The sequence below is a fragment of the Manis pentadactyla genome, chromosome 7, assembly GCF_030020395.1.
Source record: "Manis pentadactyla isolate mManPen7 chromosome 7, mManPen7.hap1, whole genome shotgun sequence".
In the NCBI taxonomy this organism is placed as follows: Eukaryota; Metazoa; Chordata; class Mammalia; order Pholidota; family Manidae; genus Manis; species Manis pentadactyla.
Window position 1 is genome coordinate 17,829,483 of NC_080025.1, and position 22,937 is coordinate 17,852,419.

The 22,937-nt window shown below is 44.9% G+C and overlaps 1 protein-coding gene across 2 annotated transcripts in view; it reads right to left on the bottom strand.

Annotated features, from left to right (window-relative positions):
* Positions 1 to 22,937, bottom strand: part of PRAG1 (PEAK1 related, kinase-activating pseudokinase 1) — a 49,722-nt gene that overhangs the window by 6,144 nt on the left and 20,641 nt on the right. For both annotated transcript variants that reach the window (XM_036894286.2, XM_036894285.2), the window contains exons 4-5: positions 16,064 to 16,221; positions 4,260 to 5,017 (exon numbers count right to left, since the gene is read on the bottom strand). In XM_036894286.2, the coding sequence (XP_036750181.2) occupies positions 4,260 to 5,017; positions 16,064 to 16,221 (916 nt within the window). The remainder of the gene's footprint in view (positions 1 to 4,259; positions 5,018 to 16,063; positions 16,222 to 22,937) is intronic.

The following is a 22,937-nucleotide window of genomic DNA, read 5'->3' on the forward strand; positions in this document are numbered from 1 at the left end:
GTCTTACTGTCTTGTTTCCCTAGTACCCGGCACCCCACACATGCACTGTGCCTGTGCTCTGGTGTGGATGGCTGGGGCTGGGTGTTTAGCAGTCCTGGGCTCCGTCTCCCTCCCGCTCTGCCTGCTCTTCTCCCGCCGGGAGCTGGGGGGAGGGGCGCTCGGGTCCCGCGGGGCCGGGGCTGGTATCTTACCCCCTTCGTGAGGCACTGGGTTCTCGCGGGTGTGGATGTAGCCTGGCTGTTGTCCTGTGTCTTCTGGTCTCTCTTTTAGGATTAGTTGTATTTGTTGTATTTTCAAAAATATATTTGGTTTGGGGAGATTTCCGCTGCTCTACTCACGCCGCCATCTTGGTTACCTTTCATATAGCCTTGTTTTATGTGTCCTTCTGCTTAAACCTTATTAAGAGAGATTGTTGATTAATTTGCACTGAACTCCCTGCCAACTGCACTGTACTCAGGCCTGAGTGTAGCAAAGGCACACCACAACCTTCGCGTGCTCAGGAGCAGCAGGCAGGACTTCAGCACTCCGCTTGGCCGTTTTGACAGCAAAGTCGCCAAGAAAAAGCACAGAAGTGAGGAATGAGGCAGTTGAACATGGAACATGGAAAGGACTGTGTTGCAAGGTGAGGGCCAACACCAGGAAGGAGAGCCTGTTCCCCTTGGCTGGGAACCTGCATGCCGGGGCACTCTGTGCGTGCGTGCCCACCCAGATATGACCACAGAAGCACCTCAAGTATTTATTTGGGATCACAAATAAATGTTAGCAGTGAATTCACAAATACGGAATCCACAAATAATGAGGACGGACTGTATTTATCTGAGTCTGTTTTCTCCCCTGTGCGGGAGCTGTAACTGCTCCTTCCTCACGGGCCACCATGGGCATCAACTGGCACCACACAGGTGTGGCTTTCAGCCCGGTGCCCAGCCGATGGCGAGCACTCCCTGGCAAAGGTTGCTATGGTGATTACTCTCGCAGGCATGGCTGGAGCCAGGAGTGGCACTGAGTGATCCAGAGCTGGCTTGCAGGTTACTGTACAAACCTGGAGAGCGCAGCTGCAGGGCCGGGGGCCTGGGAGGCGTTTCCAAGGATCCTTGTTCTCAAGGGTATCAAAGGCCTGAGCCCAGCAAACACTCCCTGCGCTGACCTCTGACAGTTTACACAGAGATGTAAATGAAAGAGCAGAGTAAATGGCAACTGGGCTGGATGTGGTGCTCTGGCAAGACCCACAGCTTCCTCGCTACCATGCAAGGGAGAGTCAGTGCATGTTAAGGAGCAGAGGAGCTCTGGGAGGGCGCCCCCATATTGCAGGGGGTACAGGAAGAGGATGGAAGATGGGGAGGCTTCTTCCTCATCCCCATCAGCCCTTACAACATTTCCCCCACCCAATTGCATTTTGAGGGGGTCAGCACTTGGCTTTGGGGCTCAGAAGTTTCACATAAACCTTTGGTTTAGCTCAAATTTCAAACATTTTGCTGAGCCAAGTCTCACCTTAAAGTTTGGAACCAGAGCCTTATTCGTGGTTGAAAATCTGGGCTAAGTCATGTCTGTTAAATAAAAAAAGGCCCACTCGGCTTAACACAGGTCCCTAATTACGAAAATGGACTTCTCATTGACGGAGGAGTGAAACAGCTTCAAAAACTCATATGCAGCTAACAATTTACTTTTCTGCAACATATTCATGGAGTGAGGTGAGGCCACGAGGGTTGGCTGTATCTCCTCTCTGCTGCAGGGCACGGAGCCCACACACGGAGGGCCCAGCATTAGCGGGAGCAGGTGGGAGCCTGCCTGTTAGTGGGGGCTTGCCACCCAGGCTGCGGATGACCATGCTCAGATGAGACGAGCTCAGCGGCAGACAGGTGGCTGGCCGGCGGGCCAGGGAGACGGCCCCTCCCACGGATTCCAGATGACTGTATTCCGTCTAGACTGCAGTGCTAGTGAAGAGGAACAGCCGCACATGCAAAACGATGTTCCACCCCTACCCCAGCCCGTTACCAGGCACATCTGCAGATGGATAGTGGTGTTCCCCAGTCTCTGAATGTTTGAAACTCATCCTCAAATTTCCTTTTCACACATCACAGAGATAGTTGCTGAGTGTGCCACATCTCCACCAAAGTCAAATAGGGTACCCCGGGACTCTCTCCCTTAGAAGACAAGGCCTATCTTCTGGTCTTTTCTTTATGGGTTAGATTTCCAATGAAATAAGGAGCTACGCTTGTTTTGAACATCCTCTAGGAAAGCTGAGTTTTCTGCATTGTTCTTTGGAGAATGTGGCTAATTCTGCTTTACTACAGGAGGTCCCAGAATCCAGGCTGCCCATCACAATCAGTTATGGATTAAAATCCCAAACCCTTTGCCCCAAGGTTCTGATCTGGTGGCAGACTTGGGCCAGGAGGCCCCTCAGTTCTGGCAGCAGGGTTACATCACGTTCTGCCCCAGCGGCAGGAGAAATTAAGGCTCTCTCGTCCTCTGATTGGAGGGCAGCTGTCTCCTGTCACTGAACAAGCCCCCAGGTCCAGCCCCATGAGACAAGAAGGGGTGACTGATGAGCTTGAACGTGGGGAGGTGGAAGCAGAGGGATGGTTCACAGATCGCCTACTCAGGTCCGCTGGGGTAGCAAAAGCCGAGAACTTCCTAAAGGCACCTCCATCCCAGTGGCTTTCAAGGAGCTCAAATGTACATCCCTTTCACTGGTTGGATACAGACCCCTGGCTCTGGGCCGACAGTAACCAGGCTAAGCAAGTTCAGCTCACTGTTGGGCCCACTCACCAACACAGCACCATCTTAGCAGAAAGGGGAAGTCTGGGATCGCTTCTTGTTTTAATTGTGGTCCGGCGAGTGACAGGGAGGACAGCTTACTAAGAAAGTGGCTGCTGCGTTTAGATACGGAGAGGCAATGCAGTGCAGGAAATCCAGCCTCTCATTCAGGACGCCTACGTCTCCTTCCATCTAGGGCCTGTGGTCTTGGACGTACAGCCTAGTCCTTTCGGGCCTTGACTTCTGTACGATAACCTAGATCCTCCTAGTAGCCACCTCCATCCCCTACTTTTTTCATAGTAAGGCAGCAGGCAATCATATGTAGCCCCTTGCACATAGAAATCAGGGGTTTCCAACTTCTTAAAAGAAAAATCTCAAAGTAACATTTGCTGCAATTTTCCTTGTCTAATAATCATAATATTTTTAAAACATTTTGCTGGTAAACAGGAAGCTACCCTATCAAGGCCATTTCCTGTTAGTTCACTATATGCACTTTTTTCCTAACTGGAAATAAAGAATATCTTGGGATAGGTGATGGCAGAAGAGAGCACAGGGTTTTTTCTCTTCTCACAGTCCACAAAAGCTTGCATTTATAGAAGAACCACCAGCATTCAACGGACACTGAAAAGAGATGAGAAAGGGGGCCATGTGGAAGGATCAGAGGCTGTGGCAGGTGGGTGCAGACCCTGGACCAGCTGAGGGCTGCTGCCTGAGAGAGCAATGTGGTGTGGCTAAAACGGCCGTAATCCAGTGGCAGAAAAGGAAAGAGTTGTGTTACCTTGGGCAAGTCACTTCACTTCTCTGAACTTCATTTTTTCCTACCTGATAGGACAGTATCATACACTTTGGAGATAAAACAAAGCAGGGTTCAAATCCACCTCAGCCATCAGCTAGCTGTGGGCAGATTACTTAATCCTTTTGAGCCTCCGATTCCCCACCTGTGAAACCTGTCTACTACCTGTGAGGATTCGAGGTCACACCCTGCCAAAAATCAAGTCATATAGTGAATGCTTAATTGATGCTATTATTACTGTTACTGTTGAAGCTGATGCTATGCTGACCTGCAGCTCTAACATTTGAAGAATAGTATCTACTTGTCCATCTCCTTTACTAGATTATAAACTCCATAGGAATTTCTGTTCACCTCTATATACTCAGACCTTTACAGAATACCTGGTATAAGCAGGCACTCAGTAAAAATCTGCTAAATAAATGCATAAACTCTCTGCTGCTTTAGAAGACAACCTGTTTCTGTAATCCCAGTGGATCATATAGGTTCATTCCTGAAAGCACAGAATGAATCGTATACTCACACTACAAATCTTATTGCACTACGTCCCGGGTTAGACAGAGAGAGAGATCGTAGAGCACAGAGTTGAATGCAACCTTAGGAATCAACCCTTCTCCTGAAGCCTGAGAGGTGGATGACCTGCTCAAGCCACGATTGTGCCACAGCCGGGACTGGCTGGCTGAACTGCAGACCGGGAGGAGGGGGTGGTACCTACTTTCACAGCGTATGTGCTGCCAGGATCCTCGGAGCAGGTGGCACAGTAATAAATGGCATCCCCTGAGTCACAGCAGGGCTTGTTACAGGTCAGCTTGAAGAGCGACCAGTTATTCTCGTTGAAGTGCAGTTCCTTTTTCTGGCCGCCCATGAACACGTCCTCGCACTTGGCCACGAGGCGGGCCAGGGACTGGGCGTAGAGCGCCCCCAGCTTGGCGTAGGTGCTCTCCTTACTGCCGATGCTGCTCAGGAGGCTGTGTAGCTGAAGCTGGGCGCTGCTGCCGGAGGCCTGGCTGGACACGCTCAGCTGCGAGGATGAGGCCGAGGGGGCCCCTCTGCCCTGGAGGTTGGGGCCCCCACAGCCACTTCTGCTGCCCGCCAGCCCTGGTGCTGGGGCCCAGGGGCTGTTACCTTTGACAGTTTTCTCCAGTGGCTCAGAAGAGGAGAAGACATGATGGTGGCGGTTCCCAGGGCTTGAGGAGTAGCTGAAGGGAGACTCTTCGCGGACGCAGACATTGGTTTCCGAGTGGCTGAGGTTCAGTTTGGGACTTGCTGTTCTTGGCCTGGGGGAGCCCTGGGTCCAGAAGAAGCCGTCTGGTGAAGAGGCTGCCCGGCTCACGAGCTTCTTCTGCGGGAGAGGTGGGGGCTTCAGGGGGCCGCTGGGGGACACGTCCTCCGTGGAGCCCGAGGGGAAGGGAACAGGAGCAAAGAGCTGCTTCCCACTGCTGCTGGGCGAGTGTGCAGGCTCGGACGACTGGCCTGAAACCGGGAAACAGCGACAGTCAGGCTAGAGGCCCATGCCACTCAGCCCCAGGGCCCTGTGGGGTTTTTTTTTTTGGTCAAAGCAATTTATTTTTGATCTATTTCTCTAAGAGTTTGTGCTCCTTGAACACAATTCAGAATGCAAGAAAGGTATACAGTGCTGATGAAGTTTTCCACCTCTGCCCCTTAGCCCCCCCATCCCTCTCATCAGAGGAGACCACGTGTGTCCTTCTGGAGACATGCTCAACACCCCACACAGAGGCGATCCCCAGTGCCTTGCCTATACCCAAAGGACAGCAAATGATGCCCACCGTTTGCAGTATTGGTTTTCTCCACTTGCCACTACATCTTGAAGCTATTTCACATCAGATGTACAGGTCTCTCTAAGTCTTTTTAACAGCTATTCCATAATAATCATCATATATAAATACTGTAATTTATTTAACTGGTCCCCTCTTGATGGACACTTAGGTTGCTTCTAGTATTTTGCAAATAATGCTGGAACAGCAATGAACCTGAACATGTGTGGTTTGACTGGATTTTTTAAAAAGTCAGGTTTACAGAAGGTACAATTTACTTACACTAAGCCCCCTCTTTAGAGTGTAGTGCTATGAGTTTTGATAAACACCCTGGTCGCTTGGGGGTACACAGTAGGCCCACAGACATTTCAAAAGGCAGAGGAACATGATTTTATAAATGAAGAAATACATTTTAAGGGAAAGAGAGTCTTTTCCAAGCCCCGTGGTCCCCAGAGTGGGGCACAAAGATGCTGAATCTCATTGGGGGAAGAAGGTTCCATCAGGACCACAGGCCCCACTGAGCATTAGGACATTCGGAAACCTAACAGGTGGTAAGACAGAGACTTAGACAGCCAAAGACTGGAGATTTTTGTACCAATGTAGGAAATGGAGTTTTCACACCAAAACAAGAGTTTAGATTAAAAAAAAAAACACATAGGAAAAAGGTGTAGACATTGGAGACAGAAAAGGGCAAACTGAAATAACAGTAATTTCTTCCACTCCAAAAACTGGAAAATGTGCCCACTATTCTTGTAACAGCCTTTAAGAGGATGAAAGAAACATGAACTATATTCCTAGGTTATCAAAGGCATCCTTTCATCCTGAAGGTTAAAATAGGAAAGAGATAAGGATCTCAGATTCAAGAAAATAGGCTCTTATTATGTACCCGCCTCCATTGTGCAGCACCGTGTCACCTTCGGGGCAGGGCATGTACAGCCTCTCTGTCCCTCTCCGTCCCCTCAGCAGAATGACTGGGACAAAAGAGGGACAACAAATACACAGGCCCAGGGAAGGGGTGCAAGGCCCCCAAGGAAGCACACTGTTAGTTGAGTGTCACCCCGCTCTGGTGCACGTGACCTTTCACGGGCTGCTCCTGAACAGTTAACCACCCTCTGTGCCCACATTGAGTGCAGCCCTGCCTTCTCCAACCCACATGGGGGCAGAATGGGCCGTTGTGGACCGAGCACCAGCACCCAGCTCTCAGAGCAGCACCGCGCCTCCTTACTTGGAAGGCTCTGTAGGGAGAAGGGTCCCTCTGGGGAGCGAGGTGTGTGACCACGTCCTCAGGGCTCATCCTGCCTGGGCAGGGAGCTGCTCACAACCAGCCCCAGCATCACCCAGCAGAGTGGCTGCAGTGAGTGACAGCGGGGTGCTCCTGCCCTGAACGACTCTGAACACAAAGCTCACAGGAGGGCAAGGTTGCTGCACACGGCCTGTTGAACACAGAAGCTGGGAACCAGTAGGTTCATGCAAAGAGAAGCCCAGCAAGGCAGAGCAAGGCCACCCCCCCCACCCCCACCCCCCACTAACCCCTTTCCTGGCTCCAGCATCTCTCACCGGCCCGGGAGAGAGCCCAGTGCTCCTCAGGCAGTAGGCAATCTCTCTTGCTTCCCAGGGTTTACTGAGATCATGGCAAGTTTTCCTTCCCACGTCACCCCGCATTGCTAATGACAGGCGGGGTGCCTGCCAGCAACAAGTGATTTATATCCTGTCCAGGAGCCCCAGGTTAATTATAAATCAGGTGCAGTGGCTCAGCCAGGACTGGACAGCTTTACACGCCCTTGTACTCTCCCCTCAACCGTTAGAACAGGGGCATGCTAGAACAGCCAGCCAGAGGAGGGTACATCTGATCGCAGTGGATCTCAGCAGCCTCTGACACCCTGGGGCCCATGGGTCCCCTGCCCCATGCTGCCCCAGAACAAGTCTTTCTCCTCTCAGGGTCTCAGTGGGCAACAAGGACAGATGAGGACTGGGGCGGCCAATTCACTCCCTCCTTCTCCCTCTAGCAGAAACGGCTGAGAGAGTAGAAGGGTCATGGACTAGCTCCTAGGCTGAAAAGGGGAGGTACAAACCCCCTTAGGTGTGGGCTCTGCAAGGACACCAAGCCTCAGCCACCAACACCCAGATGGGGAGCAGGACGGCAGCCAGGCAGAAACATGTCTATTTCCTGGCCTTTCTGCATTCTGGACAGCAGAAGCCCGCTGTCTGATTCTCAATGTATTATCAACACACAGAAGATGGGGGGAAAGGGAGTGGAGTGTGGTCAGCATCCCTAGCCAGTGCTGTACTTGGACCCCCTCTGGTCCCCAGTCCAGCTGGGGAGGTTTTGGACACATCAGTTTTTTGGCCAGACGCCTCTTTAAGCCTTACGCTCATCTCCCCGTCCTTACTGGTAGGATGAACCCTTACCTAACTGTCCACCTCACCAGGCTGTTTCTTCATTTAAAAACCAACCAAACTGCATCACTGTGAAGGTGCCTTCCAGCACTAAAGTTGATAATTTCAGCCACTCTCTCCATTTTCAGCCTCTCCTAAGATGCATTTTGTCTCAAAGCTGCCCCTGAAATAAAATACCTCCAGGCAGATGGTTCCCCAGCTACAACATTCCCCTCCTATCTCCAGTTCTCACAGCTGCCCTGGAAAACTCTCCAGTCTGTAAGGAGAGCAAGGATCTTATCAAAAATAATCTGTACCACTTCTTATTCCCTAGATTACCAAAGAGTATCCAGAGGTCTGCTTTAGCACAAAAATAACTCATATGTGTGCAGGCAGTGGGAACGAAGTGATTTTCTTCTTTACCCTATGCATGTTCTCTTGCTTTCCTGTGGGAACTGTGTTAGTCAGTGGCTTTGAACAGATACAGATCCCATAACTACTTGGGCAAATCTGGCAAGGTGTACTGGGCATTAGACGGGCGCTGCTGCATTTTTCTTTATTTCATGGTTGCTATGCGTTTGGCCAATAATCACTGCATAAAGCACAGACTAATTGGCAGATGGCACTTGATCCAAAACCCCAACTGTGCACTTCCCCAGCAGGTCAGGAGTGTAGCCACACAAACCTTATCCAGTGGCATGAGGCTCTCCCTTCACCCATATAGCTGAGCATCGTGTGATTTTTTGTATTGGAAAAAAAATTGCCTACTTCTCTTAATGGGTATACCACCTTTGGACCTGAGACATCCTTCTGAACTGAAGGATTATTTTTTTTTATCAAGGTATCATTGATATACACTCCTATGAAGGTTTCACAGGAATGACAATGTGGTTACTACATTCACCCTTATTATCGTGTCCCCCCCATACCCCATTGCAGTCACTGTCCATCAGTGTAGTAAGATGCCACAGAGTCCCTACTTGTCTTCTCTGTGCTATACTGTCTTCCCCATACGCCTCACACACCATGTACACTAATCATGATACCCCACAATCCCCTTCTCCCTCCCTCCCACTTACTCTCCCCCACCCCTCCCCTTTGGTAACCGCTAGTCCCTTCTGTGAGTCTCCTGCTATTTTGTTCCTTCAGTTTTGCTTCATTGTTATACTCCACAAATGAGGGAAATCATTTGCTATTTGTCTTTTTCTGCCTGACTTATTTCACTGAGCATAATACCCTCTAGCTCCATCCAGGTTGTTGCAAATAGTAGGATTTGTTTTTTTCTTATGGCTGAGTAGTATTCCATTGTGTATATGTACCACATCTTTATCCATTCATCTACTGATGGACACTTAGGTTGCTTCTGTATCTTAGCTATTGTAAACAGTGCTGCAATAAACATAGGGGTGCATATGTCTTTTTGAGTCTGAGAAGTTGTTTTCTTTGGGTAAATTCCTAGGAGTGGAATTCCTGGGTCAAATGGTATTTCTATTTTTAAGTTTTTTGAGGAATCTCCATATTGCTTTCCACAATGGTTGAACTAGCTTACTTTCCCACCAGCAGTGTAGGAAGGTTCCCTTTTCTTTGCATCCTCGCCAGCATTTGTTGTACTTAGTCTTTTTGATGTTGGCCATCCTAACTGGTATGAGGTGATGTCTCATTGTGGTTTTAATTTTCATTTCCCTGATGATTAGCTATGTGGAGCCTCTTTTCTTGTGCCTGTTGGCCATCTGAATTTCTTCTTTGGGGAACTGTCTTGAACTGAAGGATTCTTAAAGCTACTCTTCAGGTGTGGAACCATGGTTGGTGAGAAGACCATAATTCACTCTGATAGCACCCTGGCCCCTCAGGACCATGTAACATCTCAGCTGTTAATATTCTTAGGGCTACTCTGAAATAGATGCCAACATGTGGCCCTTCTTGGTGACACTGTGATTCTCCACGTGGGACAAGCAGTAGTTGAGTCCTGTGGGATCAGAGGGCACCCCTGAAGACCTGCTCTGATTTTCCAATTTCTTGACTCTCACGAGAGGGGAACCTCCTCCTAAACACAGTTGTAAGCAACATCGCAGCTAGAGTCTTACTATTTGCAGCAGCTGCCACATGGCATTCAGAAGAGCCAGAAAGAAGAGAGAACAAATATGCCTTGACATCTAAAATAGTTTCAAAGTTCACAGGCAAACCACTGACCTAGAAAAATGGGCCTAAAAAAGTCCCGAGAAACTCTGGCCAACAGCTCATATTCTCAGGTCCAATGGCCATGAGACAAATTCAAATATATCCTGGTTTGATGTTGGTGTTAGATCACTGATTCCAAATTCTGGCTTACAAGGAAGAGGGACAAGGTAGAGGGAGAAAGGGTGAGGATAGAAAATGTTTTTCTGGGAAGTTTGCTTACCTCAGATACATCACTGGTAGGTTTTAATGAATTTGCATACAGTTGGGCCAGAGAACTCCAAATCTGGGTTCCTAAATTTTCCTTCCAAATTCCAGTTCTGCATACAAAGCCAGTAGCTGCCTATAAGGTAAAACGCCTCTGCCTCTCTTTAGTGCACATGATTCAGAGCCGAAAAAGTGTCTCTTGTGGGGAAGTACAATTACATATGGTGCACGGGGTGGGATCTTAAAAAGACCAAGGAGAAGGTCTAGTAGTTTTGTGCCATTATATTTAGAAAGCAGAGACGAGAAGTCAGGATTTCAAAAGTTGCAAAAAATGGCTTAATTCCTTTGCAGAAATGCAGGCCTAAAGTTCAAAGGTAGAATTGTAACACCTTCCTTATTACAGAGTCCTCACTTCTTGCTGGGTTTTAACAGATACTTTCATTGTTCTCTGCAGCCCAAGTGAGAGCTGGGCGTAGGGAGGAAGTGGTCAGTCCAGTTTTGAGCATATGAATGAGCCCATCCCTTGGTGCCCAGCTCTGCCTGCTGACAGCAGCTGGGCCACAGCAAATGTGGAGGCAAATGGCAGAGTTCCAGCTAAAAGTCCAAACTTTTAGCTTTTGTGCCTCACTCTTATCCAACTTCAAGTAGATAAAACAGATAGAAATTTCTTTTGTTTTAAAACTCGTAGTGTTCTATGGATTGTTGTTTCTTTTTAATGAAGATAACAGATTGTATACTGGAAAGGGCTGTATAGATTTATGCATGATTCAGCCAATATTTCTTGAGCACTTACTAAGTGCAAGGCACAGGCAACAAAGCAAATGGAGAAAACCTCACCCCTGCCCTGGGGCCTCATTCAGTCCCCTCCCATTAAAGGTGAGAAGACTAAAGCCATCTGTGTAGGCCCCTTGCGGATGTCACACAGAAGTGGCAGTCTAGCAGGCTCTGCCAAACCACCTCCCCTCACCCCCAGAGGATGCAAAGGGTGGGCACAGAGAGGATGTTCTAGCCTCTCGTGTAACTTTTTCCTGCAAAGAAAAACTGTGCTACCTCTTGTTTGGTTCTACAATCAGAATAGGCTCAACTCAAAAATATTAAAAATAAATTTTTTTAAAAAGCAGCAAACATTCATTCCTTCAAAAGGAACCCTTGTTTTTCCCAGAACGTAAATGTTGTCTGGAAATGGAAGCACAGTATTAGCATTTTACAACTGGATAGAAAATGTGGCATTTGTGAGGAGTCTCTCCGGACCACTTAATCATCCCAAGAGACAATAATGAAGCCGTGAATGTGATTTACATGCAAAAGAAGAGATGCACTGTGTCAGTGTGGAAAATATTCCACACCTACAGCCCAAGTGTGGTTCCAGAATCATGATCTTTCAATCCCCTGTTGTAGCACAATCATTAAGGGTTTTCTTCCAATTTAACAGTGAAATTAAAAGTTAGTTCAAAGCCTTTTCACATGTTATTGATGGAAGCAAAAATGGACATTTTTAAAGGATAATTTGGTAAGATCTATTTAAAATGCATAAGCATTTTCATGTTGACATATCAACTCCACTTCTTATATGACTTTATCTTGCAGAGACGTTCACCAAATAATTTCAGTGTATGTCACAGGACCTTACTGCACTTATAATGAAAATAACCTAAAGAGGAATTGATAATAAGGGTTTAACTAATTCATACAATGAAAACACGTGGCATTAGAAAAATGATGTAGATCTACAGGCTCTGGTTTGAAGACTTCAAAAATGTGTAGAATTGAGGCTTATGATATTTAGTATACGGATAAAAATTTCTGTAATGATACAGAAAAAAATGTTCAAAGTGGTGATAAAAGCTGGAATGGGGGCATCTAAAGACTTTAACTTTTCATTCAGATCTTCCCCTCCTGTTCGAATTTTTTATCATAGACATGTTGACTTTTTTGAAGTAATGATACATATTTTAGAATTCAGTTTAAAGGTATAAACTAGGATGAAGCTTCACTTTCGTGATATTGTAAGGGCTCAGGGCACAGTCTGAAAAATGAGCCTCTTTCCCTTTGGGATGGCTTCTTCGTCCCTTCCTAAGAGTGACCTCCCCGAACAGAGCCCATGGTCTGTCTCCGTGAGAATGGGGGGTGAGGAAGGGCCGCGCTGTATTGGAGCGAAACACCAGTGTACTTATTAGACCGAATCTATCGATTTAGGATTAAGTATTCTAATGAGCCTGCTGAAGAGTCAGAAAACACCCTATTTTTTGCTAGTGAGTTTTAGGTGTCTTTATCAAGATTGCCTTTAAAAAAATGCTGTTTCTTCTTGGAGTCTCAGGTGACAAACAGCCTGAGTGGGGAGCAAACGCTCAGTGAAGGTCAGGCTGTCGCTCATTCGGAGGGATGGCTGATCTTTGTGGACTTCCTATCTCTCCCCTTGGGTCCTCTCACCCTTCCCCAGCTCCTCCCCCTGGCTCCGTGGTCCCCTCAGCACGTACTGCCCTCTGACTCACTCATTGTCTGTCTGTTCCCACCAGAGTGTGAGCTCCCCGAATGAAGGGACTGGACATATTTTGTACTGCTGTATCTTCAACATCTAAAAGTGTATCCAATGCAGGGTGGGTTAAGGAGAAAAAAATAAAAATAAAAGAAGTATATCCAACACATGGTTTGCATTCAATAAGTACCTATCGCATCGATGAATGAATTAATTCATACACTCAAAAAATCTTTTTGGCATTATTTTTGAGAAAAGCAAGCAGGCTACTGCCAAGATATTTAATTCACTTTCTGTATCTCGGGCTTGCTAGCTATAAAAATAAGAATAACAACACCGACCTGGTATGTATTTTCACGCAGGTTTCTACCTATACGCACTGTATAGCTACTCCTTTTATCTACTGCTTGTGCCAACAGCTTCAGTTCAACGGAGCACTCTCTAGTATCCTGTACATGGGGACCTGGCATCCAGGATGTTTGCTAAACTGTGGAACTGAATCTTAATGTTATCCTAAATCAAAAAGGACAGTGATTGTTAATGTGACATTAGGTTTGCATAGTTAAAAGTCACCCTTTAAAGCATAAGAGTCTTCTGATCATCTTTTTTCCCTGAAGACCATTTAGCTGATCATTTCCCCTCACATCCATCCATTCACTAGTGATAACATTCCCCTTGGCAGCATTCGTGCATCTGTCCCAACACATGCAGCCTGTCCCACCCAAACCAAGCAGAAACCAAACAACTGCTTAGACAGATTTTTGCTTCCACTGAGTTGACTCACTGTTCAATTAAACTGCCCACATGGACAAATGGGGTAACAGATGCCTTGTGAGAAGTATGAAATGCAATACAAGCATAAAGAGGTACAATTAATATTGATACAAAAATGATACTTAGTAAACAAAATTTAGACAAACTTGTTTTCAAAACACAACAAAGCTATAGATTTCAATTATGTTTGTTTTTCTTACAAAATCTAAAACTTTTTTTTTTGGCCATGAAACATGAGCAGCAGAAAACTAACTTTGACCATTAACCCTGACGAGCTTCCAGGAAATTTACACAAACCACTACTATGACATGGCCTGAAATGACTTTGTCCTCAATTCACTCAAGCCAGACTATAGGGCAGATGCAGAGAGTCAAAGAAACACGTCGTTTTCATGAGTTTTCATGAGTGAATTCTCATTGAAAATAAATGTATAGTCTAATGGTACCTACTGACTGAATGTATCAGAGTAGGGAGCTAGACACTACATTCTGGTTCCAAGAACTTCAGCTTGAACTAATTCTCCCAATCCTATTTTGATGTACTCTCTCAGCTTTGGGACTAGATGCCAAATAGTCCCCCATTTGCTGACACCACCATTTGCTGGTTCTGAGAAGCAAAGTGCTGAGCAATTCAGTCCAGTATCAAAAGGCATGATGGGTAAATATTTCATGGGTAAATGGGTAAAAGTGAGTAAGGATTCATGGGACTGCCAGGTAATTGTTCAGTAACAGATCTAAAGCAAGCTGCCTTGGTTAATGAAGAGACGCTGAAGGAAGGGTTTCTCACATTTCATGACCAGTGGTCCTGGATATTCTCCAGATAAAAGTTTAAGAGATGTTAACAAGGAAAAACAAGGAAAGAGAGAATGCCCTTGGTCTCTTGCCAGTTTCAAAGCCTGGTTTCGGGTACAGAGCCATAGGCAAGAGCAACAGATAGAAACGGTGTGCTGGGAAGTGGGAGCCAGAGTCTTGGAAAAAAGTATATGCCTTTTTGTTGATCTAGGAATGCAAATTTTGATGTGCATTTCCACGGAATAATTTGCTCACGATAAAGGAATAACCATGAAAATGCATTCATTTTAATTCAAAAATGTCTGGATTGGGTGTCACCGTTTTACTCATAAACACCCAGTGGCTCCCGGTTTCCCACCTCCACAAACTGGTTTCAGGAGCTTTGTACAATCCAGCCTCCAGCTTCCCACCGACCCCATGTCCCATTTTCTCCTCACTGGCTCCCAGTGAAAAGTGCCTGGTCTTACCTCTTCCCCATGTGTGCTGCTAACGCTATGCGTTTGCCCGTTTTACTGTTTCCTTGACCCGAAAAGCCCTCTCTCCGTCTCTTTCTCTCCCTCCCTCAATTCTAACCACACTTGAGACATGAGCTGAAGTCCCATCTTCTTGAAAAAGCTTCCCTAACGCCTCCATCGGCCCTCACTGATTCCTTTCTCTTCTGGAAGCCTTTTTAAGCATTCATGTTCTGGGCAGCCCAGTTTCCCAGCTTAGCCCATCCACCCACCTGTCATCTTACCATGTGTTTTCATCTCACCTTCCTAGCTAGCCCTTCAAAGGCCCGAGAGCAAACACCATCACTTGCTGGTTCTGAGAGGCAAAGTGCTGAGGAATTCAGTCCAGTTATCAACACCGGCTGGCCAGTGGCCATTGGAGGGCCATACTGCAGACTGCTCCCTCAGCACAGGTCAACACCCACCAAGAGAGTGGATCAGGGCTGACCAGCAAAGGGTCAAAGGGCTCACGTGCCCAGGCCAGCCCTCTATGGAATAATCTGCCCCGTGGAATTTTTGCACAATGGGACGGGAAAAGGGAAAAGATAGAAGCCCAGGAAAAGCTGCAGAAAAGAAAACCGTCCTTTGCTACATCCCACTTGAATCAAGATGAAGATATTTCCTGTTTTTAAGTCAGAGCTATCAAGAGGTTTCCCACAGACTGACTTGTAACATATGCTTAGTAATCCTCATATTTTAGACAGAAAATGCTGGTGACCATAAATTTATAACAGAACCATCTACTCCAAAATTGCCTGCTGAGAAGAAATACTCCCACAGGAGGGAGAAAGGGAGTCATGTAAGCACACGTCAAAACCTAACATGCCAACATGAGTATAAGAAATGGGGACAGAACATGCACATATGTGCAAATGGTGAGAGATTTTAACACTACCCATCACAACTACAGGAAACAACAGTTCCTTTCCCACCTCCTATGCCTTACAGCTTTGTCAAGAAGGTGGATGGATGGTAGCCTAATGAAGTTTCCATGCTTAAATTCAACAAACATTATGTGAACACCTGCTGTGTCCAAGTAAGTGTGTGCATGCATGAGTGAGAGACACACAGACTGTGAAAATCTGTGGTTGCCATGTACCCCATCTCTGGAGAAATAATCCTGAAATCCTGGGGACAGAAATGGACAGCAGAGCTATACCTAGATGGCTCATTCTCCAAGGAATCAGGAGTCTTCCAATATACTTTCAACTTCTGCCTCCTGCCACCTGGTTAGCACGTGCATTGTGTATCCCTGGAGACACCAGCATGGGAGGAGGGGCCTTGCCATACATTCAGCTGGGAATTAACGTCAACTGTTCCTTGGCAGAGTCTACTTCATAGGTAAAGTAGGACCAACACAGTAGGGCTAGCTCAGCCCTTCCGAACCCTGGCAACGGCCCCAAGCCTGCCCTCCTAGACGAGGGAGAATATAAGTCAAGGTCAAATCTGTTACCTCCATCGCTGCAGGTCCTGGAGTCTGAGGCCAGGCTGTCCGTAGAGCCCGTAGTGAAGCTGACGTGGATGCCTCTGAAGGATGGGCTCAGGCTTTCTGCAGAGCCCTGGCTCACTTTTTCCAAATCAGAGCTGCTCTTATTCATTTTTAAAAGATGCCTGGAAAGTGTAGGAACATAAAAATAATTAATTTTTTCAATTTCGAAACCAGGCCCATGGATCATGAACCTCCACTATGCTGAACAATGTCAGCCTATGCATGCTGAATCTACACGAAGCCTGAACAATGTTAGCAAGTTTTGAAAAGATTTTAGGGTGAGAGAATAGGGGCTCTTCTGAAATCTTATGTATCTGAATGGTAGGAGATTTCTTCATTGGCAGAAGTGAGTCTGTTAAATTTACTCAAATGTCAAAATCATGACTTCGATGGAACTACCTTCATACTCTGACTGCATCTGCCAAGACATTTCTGTCATCTATTACAGCTTGTGTTAACGTCTCTACAAAGAAAAAAAACCAAACGTTATCATATAAGCCAATGTATATACAGAGATTGATAGCTTTAGCAAGATCACAGAACAAGTGAATTGTAAATTAGGACTAAAGTGTGAGATTTATTTTTTTGACGGCTACTCTCTTGACAGAGCGTCAAAAGGTCTAGGTCGCTCCTCAGAATTAGGAAAACTTCGTTTCAGTTGTAGTCAGACTCCTAGTGCAATGCTCAGACAGAACCATGTTAACATAACCCTTATTTCAAAACTACAGAATCTGCCCTTTGGCTTTCTATGAAATCTTTTCTTGTATCTCTAAGACAGCTCTGCCAGCATATCAGAGACAGGAACACAAAGTTCAAGAAAAAAGGCCCCCCTCTATCCCGCTGACCTTGAAGAAAAGTGCCATTATTAGGTAGACTGTTTAGTTCATTGATTCCTCCTTCCCCCTTTCCAGGGACTACATGAATATTCACTCCGACCTGACATTCTCACCACGAAGGGAGACAGACCACAATCAATTCAGCTCTTTCCCCCTTGGTGGTGACCCGGATTTGTCTGGACTGATATTTCCTGATGACGTTCCCATGCCCACCATAGCAGATCTATATCTCAATATGTGCTGTAGGAAATATATAATGCAGTATTGATCTGGCATCAGAATTGCCTTATTTAATGCACATGACCTTACAGTCAAGAAACTATCAATTGTTCTTTGCATTCAACATTGCCAAGCCCTGTACTGGTCTTCACCATTACTAGAATCCCTTGTTTATTAACAGAAAAGTTTAGAGAAAGTTTGTTTGCTACCATGACAAGTATTCTCCAGAAACATGTCCCTATCCCCACCCCCAGCCCTCAGAACCACACTTAAAATTGTTTAAAGCCTTCAAACATAATTTACAACAGTGAGAACAGTGTTGCAATGAATAGTATTCTTACACTTCAGTGTTATGGTGGGGATCATTGAAATAGTCAATCCTTAGGAAGTGCTATGGCAGTACATTATCTTTATTTCACCTTCTGGCAAAATGTAATCATAGAAAGTTTCATAAAATATTTTTGTCCTCATCGGATTCATCAAAAATGGCTTTCTCAGATGAAGCCAAGACCTGAAGTTGTGAATAACAACTCCTTAGTCTAGGAGAGAAGCCAGCCATGGCAATTGAACAACTTTGTCCCCTCGAAGTGGTCTCCAGGGTCTGTTGCACTTAAGACTCAGAAAATCTCCCAGGGAGAAGTTCAAGCACCATAACTGCTGAGCTGGCATCGCTCCCCATGACACAGACTTAGAAAAACACTCGATGACGTGTATATAAATAGATAAAAGTAAAAAATGCACAATGTGTGTATGTGTGAATACACACGTGCACACGGAGTTATTTCAAATAACAGCGATGCACTGGAATAAAGAAAAATTCTCAGGTGGTGGGAACTCAACACCAGAGCAGGGCCAGTACAGGGATGTTTCAACATGAAGTGCATTTTTGCTGTGGGTTTTAGTAGAAGCTCTTGATCCAATTAAAGAAGTGCATTTCTATTCTGAGTTTTCTAACATTTTATATTTTTAAATCATTTATAGTTATTGGAGTTCATCAAATGCTTTTTCTATATCTATAACAATATATTATTTTCCTCCTTTATTCTGTTCATGTGATGTTACATTGACAGCTTTAAAGAAATTGACCCATGCTTGCCCACTGTACTACACATTTCTAAGTTCAGTTTCACTAATATTTAGTTAAGGATTTTTATATTTACATTCAAATGTGAGGTGAGCCCATCATTTTCTTCCTTCTACTGTTCTTCTAGTTTCAGTATAAAGGTTGAATTAGAATTATAAAATGAGTTGGGTGGCTTCTTCCCCTTTTCAATTATTTCATGTAGTTTGTATAAGAGAGATTATGTATTCGCTGAAAGAATGCTAAAACTTCCCTGTAAAACCAGCTCAACCTGGTTGCAGTATAAATGGATCAGTAAAGATGTGTTTCTGATAAATCTGGGACCACTGCTGTGGGATAGAGATCCCAGACACAGAGTCTCTGGACATGGTAACAATGTAGTGTTGCATCAGCAATGGAAGGATGGACACATCTATGTGTGGTACTTACTCATAACACCAGCTATTTAACAAAAGCAGAAAAAGACTCTAAAGAAAGTGAAAAAAATCAAACCTGTGAGTGGGAAACCCCCACGTTTGCAATCTGCATAACTGATCACGTATTGGTATCTAGAATATTTAAAAAATGCCACAGACAGACATGTAACCTTATTCAAAAAAGAGCCGTCCGTATTCAGTGGATAGGAACAGGCAATTCACAAAAGAAAAAAAAAACAGGAAAGACCAATCAACACGTGAAAAGATGATCAACCTTAATAGTAATCAGATCACAAATAAAATGAGATGCCATTCCACACCTATCAAATCAGTCTGGCAATTATCAGGTATAAAGGATGTGGGAAAATGGGAACTTTCACTGTCTGTAAGACTGTAGTTTGGTGTATGTACATACACACACACACGCGCGCACACACACACACACACACACACACACACACTCTGGATAACAATTTGATAAGCCGTTATCAAGTTGAATATGCACATTGCTGTAACCTAGTTACTCCATTTTTAGGTATATATCCTTGACCACCGTTAGTCAAATCACTAGCAGTGAATGAATGGCTAGGTCAATGTAGTGAATCGTGGCAGTGTATTGACCTAAGTTTATTTTAACAAAACAGAATAGATCAGAAAATATGAAAATATGAGGGTTTATCAAACTTTGTTTTGTGAAACTTGTTTCAGATGTGTGTGTGTATTGGATTATGATATTAAGTATATTTCTATTTGAGGGTCATGGTTTTAAAAAGGTTAAAAATCACTGTTCTAGAACAGGAGTCAACAAACTTCTTTAAGGGACAGATGATAAATATTTTAGGCTTATGTGTCATTTGGTCTTTGTTGTAACTACTAAACTCTGCTGTTGCAGCAGAAAAGCCGCCAGAGACTGTATGTAAATGAATAGGCATGTTTTCCAATAAAACTTTATTTATAAACACCAATAGCCAGTCTGTGCATGACAGATTACCTGACTCCTGATCTAGAGCAGCCTTGTCCAATAGAAATATAATGTAAGTCATGTATATAATTTTATCTTTTAGTAACCAAATTATAGGTGCAATCTATTTAATAATGTATTTTGCTTAAGATATATAAAAAATGTCATTCAATGTGCAATGAGTATAGACATTATCAATGAGATATTTTACATTCTTCTTTTCATTCTAAGTCTTTGAAATTTGGTGTGTATTTTACCTTAACAGCACATTGCAATTTAGACAAGCCACATTTTAAGCTAGTCATGACTGTACTTACTGTACACTACAGATCTAGAGAAACTCTCATACATGGACAAGGCTGTTCAGAGTATTACTAAATGCAAAAATAAAATCATAAACAGTCCAATGTCCATCGGTACAGAAATTAATACATTGTAATACAGTTTTAGAATACTACATAGCACTCAAAAATAAATGAATTTGATCTTAATGTACCAACATGATGATTCTTAAAATGTTGAATATTAAAAGTGGCTTACAAGAGTCTCAAGTATACACCGATATAATTTACGTACATTTTATATATTTTTAAAATATTTTAATGTACTTTTAAATGTATATAAAAAAGCTATACACTTCTATATATTGCATCTCTAGTAAAACAGAATTAATACTCATTAACTTCAGGATAGTGATTACTCTGGGTAGCAATGGGAAACTGAAATGGAAATTGGCTAGGGAGTGATCTTCCACTATATTGGTAATATTTCAAAAAATCTAAAATGGTAAAATGTTAATCGAAAAAATCTTAGGGTGACACATGAAAGTCAGTTAATCTTTGAACTTCACTGTATGCTTGAAATCGATAAACTCAAAACGAACATCTCTAGAAGGACAGAAAATCACCAGCTCCTGAATGAGCCCAGGAGAAGCCACTCCTGTTGATCTGTTGCTAAACCTCTAAGATGACCCACCCGGGCTTCCATCAGACCCCCCAGAGGGCCACGCAGGCTCAGTGAGGGTTGGTTCCACCGCAGAATAGTCTCTGGATGGAAAGAATTACTTCTCAGACCTAACAAGTCTTCTGAGACTTTGGGGATTAATTCTTCTGGCTCTAGTCACGATGAGGGAGAAGTCACAGTTCTGAAGAGTCACCAAGTGAATGCAGACAAAACCAGACTCTTCTTGGGAATGCAGGATAAATTCTCTGCAGTGTGAGTGCGCACACACGCGGAAGTGGGGCGCCTTCTAAAGCCCACCCTGGTATCCAAGCCGTAAACTGAACATTCATGTTTTCATAGCTCCTGGCAATATTACTGCTGCTTCTCTATTACAGAAGCTCAAGAAGCCCAGGTTCCCACCAGGCAACTAAGACCCAGTAGGCAGTTGGCATGCTCAGGGGAACTGGAGGCGATCCTTGCTCTTCATAGCAAAATCTTGGGAGTGAGGACTCTGATATGAACTGCATCAAAAATCTGCCACCTTGGGAACCTGTGTAATATGCACTCTTGGAGAATAGTCTAACTAGGGAATGAGCAAAAACCACATCAGATTTTAAAATGAAAGGGGAAGCTTGCCATCCAAGCAGAGAATGACGATCCAATTGCTTTCTGTGTCTCCAGTCTGTGTTTGCAGAGGATTTCTTAAGACTCTCTGGAAAAGGCTTAATATTCCAAAAGTGACTTTTCAGAGCCCCAACAGATTCTTCTATCAGACATAAAGCCAACTGACAATCCAAGTGCAGGTAATAATGCATACCAAGACCACACTTACTGTGTTTAGGGGGCTCTTTTACCTCACAAATGATAGTTTGTGTTTCATAAAACTAGCACAAACCATCTACAAGATGAAATCTGATGTCCTGTACTTTAAGGAAGTGACTTCCACGGACCCAAACCACACACCCTGGTCTTTCCTCTCTGGGTGGTGAGTAACATTCTTATCAGCTGCAGCGAGCGCACGGCCTGCACAGATGTCTCTGCCCGCTCAGTGTGATAAACGACCCGCTCTTGCTCAGACTTCCTTTCCTGCCTCCTCGCTGATTAGACACAGCCACAGGAGAGTTGGGTGAATTACCGGGCCAGTGTCCTTAAAGACGGAGCCCTGCAGCTGCTGCCCAGTGTTTTTAGAATGCCTTTTCCCCCCATTGTCCTCAGAGAAAGAAACCCTGCCTGAGTTTTCTCCATACTGTATTGGTAGAAAGCTGGAAAAAAAAAAAAATCCAGGCGGAAGAGCCATCTGCCAGACTTCCTCATTCATAGGAACAAGCCTCGTCTAAAAATACCCCCCAGCTTTCAGAATGTCCGAAATTCTTAACAAATGCCGGGCCCCAGTGTGCGGCAGAAACCGTATCTCACACTTCACATGCCTGCTTAGAATCCTCATACGACAGCATGAAACCAAGTGTGACTCAGGCAAACTTTCATTTCTTAACTGCCCTGACTTTTGTTCAGTTCACATACATTTGGTGGAGAGCTTTTTGCCTCTGGTGCAGAAGCTGTGAAAACTCAAATAACACCAGTGCATTTTTAGACTAGCTCTCTAGACCCCGGTAACACATTCAGACCACCAAGTCTTTGGACTGGTCAGGTTCACTGCTAAGTTCAGCGATAGCTCGGAGAAGTCCTTTGAGGGAGCTCTGAAAGTTCAAATGCTTTAGAAAATTCTATATACTTTTTTTTTACATTACCCAGAAGAAGCGAGAGCAGACTGGTTTTAGATGCAAATCAATCAAGTTATGCCTAGACCAAAGAATGAGAACCTCTTACCATCCGACCAGCGGTGCCGTCCTCATCAGCATGGCCTCCCAGAGCCCTGTGACAGGTGGGGCCCGTGACTGTGGGGTCCCCTGGAGCAGCCCTGAGGATGGAGGGCTGGCCTCAAAGGCCGGTAATGCTGTGAACTCACCAGCCCAGAGCACTTCGTTTCCCCTGAGCTCCTCTCTGACTTTTCTATAAAATGCACTTCCTGCAAAAGCACAGGAAAATAGGGACGGCTCTGCCTCTGTGACCTGCAATTGTCGCACCGGAATCCCTCATTAGAAGCAATTCCAATACACTCTAAAACACATAAGAGTCACCATATTTATTCTCCACGATTTCACCACATCAAATCAAAATTGTTAAATGATTCATGTGGAAACACCAGGTTTGCTAGGTGAAAAAGAACAGCCCGTTTTCTACTTGTCTTATGCCTGTATTACCTGCAATGTGTCCCCCAATCCTGTCTACCCTGAACACCATTCCTAGGTTTCCAACTCAACACTGACTGCCACTCTGTGCTGGGCACGGTGTTAGGTGTTGAGGATGCATCAGTGAGCAGACA